This window comes from Lactuca virosa, chromosome 2 (genome assembly GCF_052849685.1).
Source record: "Lactuca virosa cultivar CGN04683 chromosome 2, Lactuca_virosa_CGN04683_v6, whole genome shotgun sequence".
Taxonomy (NCBI): domain Eukaryota; kingdom Viridiplantae; phylum Streptophyta; class Magnoliopsida; order Asterales; family Asteraceae; genus Lactuca; species Lactuca virosa.
In genome coordinates this window covers 188,421,295-188,432,266 of record NC_136427.1, presented here as the reverse complement: position 1 = coordinate 188,432,266, position 10,972 = coordinate 188,421,295, and the positions used below count along the sequence as shown (strand labels likewise).

The 10,972-nt window shown below is 34.9% G+C and overlaps 1 protein-coding gene across 1 annotated transcript; it reads left to right on the top strand.

The window, feature by feature from the left end:
- Positions 1 to 7,393: 7,393 nt before the first annotated feature.
- On the top strand, positions 7,394 to 10,268 carry LOC145158038 (uncharacterized). Its single transcript, XM_079076999.1, has 2 exons — positions 7,394 to 7,426; positions 9,699 to 10,268. Exons 1-2 carry the CDS (start codon positions 7,394 to 7,396, stop codon positions 10,266 to 10,268), a joined length of 603 nt encoding a protein of 200 aa, XP_078933125.1.
- Positions 10,269 to 10,972: the final 704 nt, after the last annotated feature.

Genomic DNA, 10,972 nt, shown 5'->3' with positions numbered 1-10,972 from the left:
CGTTTTCAAAATCGTATGTATTCCTAGGGAATCAAAGGACAGAATCTTGCATCATATGAGATCAAGACGCAAGGATATAGACTAGTAATATGTTTCATTATGTAAGCCTAATGTTCAAGGCATTCGAACTAATGTAACCCCTTCTTTCGGTAATGAAATATTTGATAGTTATATTATATTATTCTACTGTTCAATGTATGTTCAATAACTGTGATCCAACATTCTAACGTCGCACAACCCAACATTTCTGGCGCCAACCGGGGGTGTGACACAACATATACATATAGTAATTTTTATCTAATTTGTTAAATCATTATTATCATAATCTGAAAATCTAAATTGTACAACTTCAACAAAATAATGAAATTCTACAATCAATCCTAATTCACAAGTTATACTCGAATTTGATACCTACAAATCTTTTTAGTTTTAAAGTACTTATACATAACTTATAGTATTTTGCAATCAATCCTAGTTCACAACTTATAATATTTTCCTTCTTGTATTAATATATATATATATATATATATATATATATATATATATATATATATATATATATATAGTTCTGTCACACCCCCAAACCGGAACGACGGAAACGTTCGGGGGTGGATGACTTCATGTTAAGTATCACAAGACATGCATCATAGTAATCAAAGTAACAACAACCATCGTATTGATAATATAATATATACATTATGTTCAAAACATTACTTGAAATACATAAAAAGTACAACAAAAGTTAAGACGTAAAGCTCCGTCTTCGCAACACCTGGGAGAGTGTACCTGTCTACTAACGACCCTGAGAATACAAGTGTTTTGAAAAAGTATGAACATTAAAGTTGGTGAGTTCATAAGTATTTTTGTTATAGAAAGTATGTTCTTTATTCTTTTGAAAAGTTCGCCAGTTCCTCCAGAAAATCCTTTATTTTCTGCTGATAAATGATAAGTAAAAAGGCTCATGATTGTTCCTTCTACGAGTACTTAGTGAATACAAGTCATATACATTCAGAACGAACAGATAGTCGGCTGTGTGGTTTGGCCCCAAGCCCACAACCAAACAAGTAACATGAAATGAGGCGGAATCCACACATCCCACTGTCTGTCGGATCCTCATGTATATAACCCTGACGTATTCACTAAGTACTTTTAACATTAAGTTTAATGATCCTTTATACTGAATGAAAATGTTTCTTAAGAAAATCATATATTTTCTTAATAAGTAAAATGACTATAGTTAATCCTTCTGTAATCATTCGGTGAATACTAATTATATATAATACATATCGATTAGACAGTTGAATGTGTGAATCTGCCCTAAGCCCACAACCAAACAAGGAACAGGAAATGAGGCGGAAGTCACACATTCCACTGTCTACTGAATCTTTATTATATACAATCCTAATGTATTCATCAAGTAATTACATAATTAACAATAACGAATCTATGGTAAAATGGTAACCACAATAGTTCCTTCTATAATCACTTAGTTTATACTAACTATATATAACCTAATATCGAACGGACAGTTGAATGTGTGAATCTGCCCTAAGCCCACAACCAAACAAGGAACAGGAAATGTGGCGGAAGTCACACATTCCACTGCCTATCGGATATTACTTATATATAACTCTGATGTATAAACTAAGGAATTATAGAATTAACCATTAAAGGTCCTTTATGTTATACTAATTTGATAATAAATATCAAACCTTTAGTAAATAAGTTTCTAGTTTCACTAACTCTATTGTGCAACATTTTTTTCGGTGATAAATGTTATTGTTTTCAGAAAGTTCTGTCGAAAACTGTTCACCTTTAAAATAACGATGTTTACCATAGAAAATCCTATATTTTCTATACAACTGATTTGTAGTCTTAAACGCTCCAAGACCGAGAAGCACAAGTATAATTAGCATACTTAGCTTAATGATACCCAGTTTTGAAAACTCGATGTGACGATACTACCCTCCTATGATCACTTAGTACACACGAGTTGTATAATACCGAGATCGATTAGACAGTTGAATGGGTGAATCTGCCCTAAGCCCACAACCAAACAAGGAACAGGAAATGAGGCGGAAGTCACACATTCCACTTTCTATCGGACTTCAATTTTATCTAACCCTATTATATATACTGAGAAATCATATAGTTAGTAGTCCTTGGGAAAGTTTAGGAAAAGTATATCTTTATGTAAATAATTAGTTAATACTATTGTGAATATTCATTATAACCATACTAATACAAAGTTAGTCCCGTATAGATCTATACACCAACTTGCGCTCTCCCTTAAGAAGACTCTAGTTATAATTAAGATTCTAACGGGTACCCTGAGTGGTACATCTAGCAGCTCACAATCCTGTATTAATTATTTACATAAAGTGTAAAACCTTTTTATAATTAAGAAGTAATTTTGTAAAAAGATTTCTTTTTGTTTCATAAACTACACTTATTATAGTTTATAAGTTCATTTCCATGTTTTAACCTGGATTTTGTAAAATAGTTCCTACGATCCATAAACTATACTTATTATAGTTTATTTCCATGTTTTAACAATTTCATGTTTTAAAACATATAAACGGTAAGAAAACATATCAAGTAAAATTAGACTTTTAAACACAAGATTTATTGTGTTTTACTTGTATCCCCCCCCCCCCTTTAAAACATTAAAAATCTTGGAAAATATGGGGGTATGAACTTACCTTATTTGAAGGATTCAATAGAAGATTTGGTATAGATTGGTAAAACTCCCAAGTGAAATCCAAGCACAAACGAGTCCTATTTAGCATATTATGATACATTTAGGCATGCAATTAGTGAATCTAACTACAAAGGCGATTAGGAAACAACCTAGGATGCAATAATAACTCACCAAAGGAGTGTTAGAAGCAAAGTTTGAAGGTTGAAGAGGGGTTCACGACCACCTTGAGGTGTTCACGGTCACCTGGAGGTGTTCACGGCCCAAACATGAAGGGTTCACGGCCCTGTGTTCTTGATGAATGAAGAACACCTGAAGATCCTAAGCAAGTTTCTAAGAAGATTCAAAGGTTTTCAGATAGGTGTTCTTCATGTTCTTCGCGTGTTCTTCATGAAAACTAGTGAAATTAACGGATTTCAGCCTAGTATATGAAGATTGAAGGATGTTCTTGAAGTGATAACAAGATCAAGAAATGATAGCTGTTAGATCTTATGAAGAACTAGTGATTATCGTGAAATATGATGAGAAAGGATGAATTTGGCATGTTCTTGAGGAGAGAGGTTGTTCTTGGCTGATGATACTTGAGAGAAAAAGGTTGGAATTTCATTTGGAAGTGTAGAAATGAAGTAAAAATCACATGAAATATATATATAGGGAAAAATGTGGGGTCCAAAGTGTTCATGGCCGAGAAGGGTTCACTACCGAGAAGGGTTCACTTCCGAGGGTTCGTTTGCGGCCGAGGAGTTCACGGCCTCGGTTCACGGCCGAAGGCGGTGAAGAGTTTACGGCTCACACGAGGTTCACGGCCGCGAAGGGTTTGCGGCCATGCGAAGGTTCTCGGTTCCTAAGGGATTTTCCAATGTAGACACACTATACTTTTGAATGCAAGGTTCAAACACTTATAGATCATTACTCTAACTATATTAAGATAATTAAAGAACTAAGTTTGACCTAGGGTTGACTTTTGTAAAAATAAAATTTTCAGGTTGTCACATTATCCCCCTGTTAAAGGGAATTTCGTCCCGAAATTCAGAATTTTAAGTGGTTAATCATGAATTTGGGAAAAAGATGGGTACCTTGGTTCTATCTGATCTTCTATTCTAAATGGTAGAGAGTGTGCGGGTTTGGCTTACTTGACTACGTTTATCCAACTGGTAGGATGTCCACTTGTAGTTATGGACAGCTTTGTCCTGAAGTTCATGGTAAGACTCATACTTGGTTCCTCCATCATCGTCTCATGTATACAAGTCATATATAATTAAGATTAATAAGATGGTCGGATGTGCGACTCTGCCCCAGGTCCACAACCAAACAAGGAACAGGAGATAGGGCGGAAACACACATCCTAGGTCTATATAATCTTAATTATATACCACTCTCGTGTATACACTTAACAGTGATAGGTTAACCGTATTTGTCCCTAGCCTCTGTGCTTGAACTTGACTTGCTGTATATGTGGTGCTCCTAGGAGATCTATTGGAGATACTTCGGAAGGATTTGAGACTTTTAGAATATCCTCGGTGTGTTTCCCCTTTAAGTTTCTTGTATACGAAGTAAAATAGAAAGGCGTGGTACCCCTCGCATGGGTACTTCGGGGTCTAGAATACAAAAAAGACGATTCCGAGGTCTGTGTCGAGTTATCGTTACAAGTGACGAGGGTTTCGTTAATCGGTTGGTTAAGGCAGCGGGGTTTCGTAACACATGAACTTGGCATGGTGAAGACCATGCCAATCCACGTTGAATGACGATGCCGGACTCTTTATAGATCCAAGTGTTAAGTCGATTTGAAAGAAACGTCTGTTATAACGATGATGTATTCCGAGTGTGCTCGACAGTGCATTCTGTGTAGGCTTTCTAGTGCTTTCTTGATATTACCACTGCTACACATCGTACCGCAATAAGCGAGTACTAGCAGTATGAGTGTTCTAATAATCAAAACTGATTAATTTTCATAAGATAATCCCTAACAGGTCTCTCTATAATCGCTTGGTGTATACAAGTCATGTATAATTAAGATTGGAAAGACAGTCGACTGAGCGACTCTGCCCTAAATCCACAACCAGACAAGGAACAGGAAATAAGGCAGAATCACTCACTCTAAGCCTACAAATCTAAATTATAAATGACCCTAATGTATACACTAAGCCATCATAGCTTATCTGCAAAGGGTTCTTAGTTTCTATTATGAATGATGTATTTTGTTCAGAAGAGAGTGTAATTTATAATTATTTATAAAAAGTTTTAAGTTTAAAAAAAAATATTTTCGTTGGGAAATCGTACCGCTGTTCACAGGGGTTCTGGGACAGCCTCTCCTGCGGTAATCATCAGTATTCTTCCATCTCCGCCGGAGTTCTTAGTTATTGGACAATCTCTCTTGAAGTGTCCAATTTCACCGTACTGGTAACAAGTCGGGTTTACTCCAACATCAGGGACTTGGTTAAAGGGTTGTGCTAGTGCCTTAAAAAAACGGGCAGTGTGCCCCTTCCTGTTATAATTTCTACAGTGTAACTCTCGGCCGGCTCCATAATGATGGAAGTTACACTTGTTGCATTTTGGGCGATTCCCCGCATATTGTCGTGCTGGCGTTGGCGTGTCAGGTGTTGTAACAACATGAACAACTACAATCTGTTGTCTTTTCGAGGCCTCTTGTGTTGACCGTCCTTTCTTCTTGCTCCCAAACTTTCTCTTATGGTTTCCCTCCTTCGTTCGCTCAGAAACGGGGGTCATTATTCCTTGACGAACCCCATGGTCTACAAGTGTCTATGCCAATTGCTTGGTACTGTCGAACGTGAGAGATCTTGCAGCTAATACATTTCCTTGAATCTAAGGAGATAGTCCCCAGATATATCTCTCTATCTTCTTTCTCTCCAGGGTAACCATCCCGGGGCATAGCACTGATAGATCACTAAATCTAATGGTGTAGGTTACTATATCTGAACCTGTCATAGTAAGCTCCCACAGTTCTTGTTCTAGTTTTTGAACTTCACCCCTCGGGCAGTATTCCCCTAGCATCATTGATTTTAGGCTTTCACAGCCCATCGAGTTAGCCACTGCAAGGGTCAGTGACTTGACATGACCATTCCACCACGTCAGGGCTCTATCGGAGAAAGTGCAGGCAGCTAATTTGACTTTGCTCCCTTCTGGGCACATGCAAATTTCGAAAACTGACTCTGTTTTCTCGAACCATTGCATTAAAGCAATGACTCCTCTATTTCCACTAAAGGATTTGGGTTTGCAATTCATGAAGTCTTTATATGTACATTCCCCAAGGAGTTCGTGGATATTTCCGTAGTTAGACGGGTTGGCACCACTTCCAGTTCCATTGGTACCACTTGTATGGATAGAAAATTAGAATCAAATATTCAATTGAAACAAAATCCAATTCATTAGATAGAAAATTGAAAGCAAACATCAAGTCGTATGATTGAAATCACAACTAGAAGTCAAGACATAAAGTTGGAGAATTTAGGGTTCTAGCCACTCATAACTAGAACAGGATCACAAATCTAGAAAATGAAATTAAAGTTATTACAAAATGAAATCAAATGCTCCTAAGTGTTAATTAACTCCAAAATCCTCCAGAAAATCGTCTTCTCTGCTCCAAAAGTCGACTTCCTTTCTTCTGGAACTGGTTGCCCCTTTTTAGAAAGAAGAAAAATTGTTTTAAACCCGTGACCACGTTTACACGGCCCGTGTAAACATTTACACGGCGGTGTAAATGCAAAAGGACACTACAAAAAATTGGCCAGGCTTTCAAAGTACAATGCTCAAGAGACTTCGTTTACACGGCCCGTGTAAACATTTACACGGCCGTGTAAACCTCTGAAAAGCCAAAATCTTCATTTCTTTGATATCTTCCTCCTCGGTGCTCTGCAAGTCCCGAAACTTCATCTACATCTCTTATTTATCTCCTCAAGTAAGATCCAACCTCCAAAAGTCCCTGAAATATCACAAAAATTTGTGAATGTAATTGCCTCATGAAAAATCCCGAAAAACATGCAAAATGCATGAGTTTAAGCCTATATGCAATGCAATTTCATGGAGTAAAACTACAAAATGGATGCATGAAATGCATCTAACAGTCGTAAGTTAGCAATGTTAATTAGAGAAAACAAAGGTTTCAATTTGCAAAGTTGCATGGTTTGAAAATTTGTTTTGCTATAGTTAAGGGAGAGGAATTTATACTTCATTTCAATTCTAAATGCTTAGATTGAGTTTTAATCAAATTTAGTCAAGGACATATATGAATGTTATGTTGAAAAGATTCAAAATAAGGAAATTCTATATGGAAATGTTAATTGCGTTCTCAAAATCGATTATGATTACGGCATCCCTCTTCATAATTCGAATTGTGAGAACATGACAAATAGAAATATTATAGCAAAAGACTGGTCAAGTATCATGTCTTTATGTCAGACATTATGAATTTCATCCCATATGTTTCGGGTATAGGATCGATTGCATATGCTATAGTATTCTCGTGTTCTAATTTTTCCAAATGCCTAGGGCATTAAAAGGGAAAAAGGGACTAGAAGAATATATGACTAAAGTGGTAAAGCAATTGTCAAGGATAATCTGAGGTTTACCAAAGATTGGTTGCTCGTGGAAAGTTGGAAGTATTTTTTGAAAATTTTGGAAGGACCATATTGACATATTCTGAAAAGAGGTGACTCTTGTTCAGAAGTGATAATCAAAATGGGAATATGGAAATGTTTCAATAAGTGGAAGGTATTCTTTAAATCTGTGCAAGAAGGATGTTCAAAGGAATGTACTTTGAATGTGAGACTTCCTTTCCATGGAATTGTCTTGTAACAATCTCCAAAAGAATATTTTGTAATATCGTTGGTTAAGTCTCTGTGACTTTTGGTACCTAAACATTACAAAAGAATCATTGCATGATATTTAGAATCTAACACTTTCTAGGAGTGACAAGAATTTGGAATTCTTACACTTGCAATAAGGATTTGGGTTTGTGAAATGAGCATCATTGGAAAATTTTCAATTGATCTATTTCACATAGAAAGGACCATAGGCAAACATAGTGTGCATGCTTGGATCATGGGATAACTATTGTTTTAATTCAAGTATTAAGTTGATTATTTGAAACATTATACAATGAATAATGAGTAATCAATATGGCAATTAGATAAAAGGTGTTTTATTTACACTCAAAAGTTTTGGGGCCATATAGGATTAGTATTATTCTTATGTTTCACTTTGCATGTTTTGACTTCCCGAATAACTAGGTTATTCAAACCATCCACATTCGATCATACTTTGGAAGTAGGTATTGAGGCAAGATTGTCATGAATGGGTCTGTAGGATTGTCTAAGGTGTTAGACATAGCACAAGTTTGCTTCAGTATTCATGAGTACTCCTGTAATAAGATTTGAGTATTGGATTGAACCCACACTCATTTGTATCACTTCATGGATTTTATCACGAGTGATCATGAGACGATAATATCTTATATTCTTGAAACCAAGACATGTGAGTTGTAACTTATAAGTCGGTTGCACATTGATATATGTAAACGCACCAGTAACTTGGTGTTATAAAACATATCGTTGTGTGTGATTTGATGAGTAAGTACAAGCGAGCATTTGAGTCGAAGTTTATCCATTTCTTTTACCGTTAGAGGGATAAAAGTGATATCTGTGGGCCCCTCGATGATTTTGTGATGACACCCGAAGCGCTTGGCCAAGTCTGGACTGATTTGATTTGTTCAATTAGTCAGTCGTCATAAATCGGAAATCGGGAAACAACAGATGGACAGAAAGAATGACTATAATCCATGTCTCATGTCCATATGATATCTAGAATGGAGCAATATATGATCCCTTATCTAATGGACGCGTCATTGACTAAGTCAGAGTTTGACAACGGCTATTAAGAGCTACGATTGCTAGTTGCGATATTGGAATCGTACTTGCAATAATAGTTATTAGACTTATCCAAGTGGGAGACTGTTGGATTAGGTGTCTAAGCCCATAACTATAATTGGTATGTACTTGATCCGAGAGTAGCATGGTCCATTTGGGTTGCATATCACGAGGACAATTTGATAGGATGGACTTTTGAAAAGAGGTTATTTATGATTTATTAATATATTATAAGTTCTAATATATTAATATGAAATCATTTGATTTGATTAGTATTGATCAAGAATTAGTTTGGAATTAATTTAGTGATCAAAAGAGACTAATTAAATATATGGGGATCGATTTGGTAAATCAATGATTCTTATAGTGTGGGCCAATTGTTATTTAGGATGGGCTAAACCAATATGGTAGTCCATGGATAGTCCATGGAGGTTTAACCCATGGATCCTAAGTAATATGAAAGGTCATGGGCATTAGGGTTTGCATGGATGTAACCCTAATCTTGCCACACTATATAAGAAGCTCCTTAGCATCCAAAATCACACACTAGTGTTCTTGGACATCATTGAGCTGATTTTGGTGTAAGAATATTCTCTCAAAAGTCATCTTTTGTTTAAGGTGTGTTGTGAACCATTTGAGGTGTCACACTTGGGGAACTAAGTTCTTAAAGGCTAAAAACTACAAGCTACAACAAAGAGGTAACTCTATAACTCAATTCTATGTTGTTTATATCAATTGTATGTTAGTTGTAGGCTTAAAACTTTGGAAACATTATTACATGTATAATTAGAGAAAACATAGATCCAAAGCTTTTAGGGTTGTATGTGCACCATAGGATGTTGTAGTATACAAAACCCAACAGAAGATAGTAGTTGAAAAAAAAAAAGTTGACATCGATTGTGAATGGAATTTTAACACAAGTGAAGGTGATTTCGAGGTAATGTTGACATTTTATAATTCTAATATTATAATTTTTATTACTAAATTATTGTCTTTAAATTTTTTTTATATTATTCTAATTTTTCTTTTTAGAATATACTTAATATTCTAATACTTTTGAAAACTATTCTAATTTTTCTTTTTCGAATATACTTAATATCCTAATACTTTTGAAACAGGTTGAATTCAATAGAGAAGATGTAACGGTGAAATGTTCATGCATGATTTTTGAGCGATTTGAAATTTTTTGTAGACACATCTTCTGTATTCTAAAGATTTATGACATACAAGAGATTCCGTCAAGATACATTCTTAAGAGATTGAGAAGAGATATTATCCCCACCACAGTTTTGAAAAGGACATTTAGATATGGTGATTCATCTGGAAATGTTGAGAAGGTTGCATACAAAGCTTTTTCCATGCTTGATCAATGCTTGTCTTCATTAAGTAATGATGACAAGAAGTTAGAAGAGTTCAAGCAAAAACTAGAAGTTTTTATGACTGATATTGGTGAACAATGTTCAGACAAATCATCTGTTACAAAACAAGCTCATACTGATAAAATTTACGGAGCTACTACGAATCCTGAAGTTGTTGATGTTGAAAATCCACCTATGGTGAAGAATAAAGGTTCTGGTACAGGAAAACGTTTAAAAAGTGCTTTGGAGAAGGCTACTATTCAAGGTAACAAGCAATCAAGATCATGCAAAACATGTGGGTTAAAGGGCATAATTCAAGGAAATGTTTGACATTGCTGAATAACTCCAAGGTACAGAGTGCATAGTTGTGTCTAGAAATATATTTCGATTTTTTTCGTATTTGAATATAGTTTAATAATACCATATAGAAAAAAGTTTGAATTTCTTTAGTTTGGACTTTTTCAGATGTTTTGGTTTGTGATGATGTATGATACATTTGGTTTGTGATGATGTGTGATACATTTGAAAATATATTGATTCTTTTAATATTTCAATCTTTAATTTTTGCATTGAAGTATATACGAATAGTCTTTTGTATGATAATTGCAGTATAATGTTTTGTTATCAAATTATTATAATACAAGATTATACATGTAAGAATATTATATAGGTATATGCAACATCTAATATTATTCTAATAGAATAATGATGCCTTTAACATTATTCTATTAGAATATTCTAAAAAATTTATGTTTACTATAGAAGATTCTACCATGACCATTAAGAAGTGATCTTAATACCAACTATACATTAAGCATTAATCACCTAATAAACCATATCAAGTTTCTTACATAATACTAGGCATCATTTTTCCTGTCTAATTTGTTCAAAATAAGATAGATATTACAAAAGGAATTGTTGTTAAGTCACCATAACCACATTTATAAAAATCCAAACTTCTATCAAATTCTATTTATTACCCATTTCCAATTCTTCCACTATTGATACCTTCCTGTAACATCTTTTTTCTAGTC

Bases quoted from the DNA above. Each gene is read 5' to 3' on its own strand.
- LOC145158038 (XM_079076999.1), top strand. From the start codon at position 7,394: ATGGGAATATGGAAATGTTTCAATAAGTGGAAG. The intron at 7,427-9,698 runs GTATTCTTTAAA...CTTTTGAAACAG, and splicing joins AATGTTTCAATAAGTGGAAG to GTTGAATTCAATAGAGAAGA.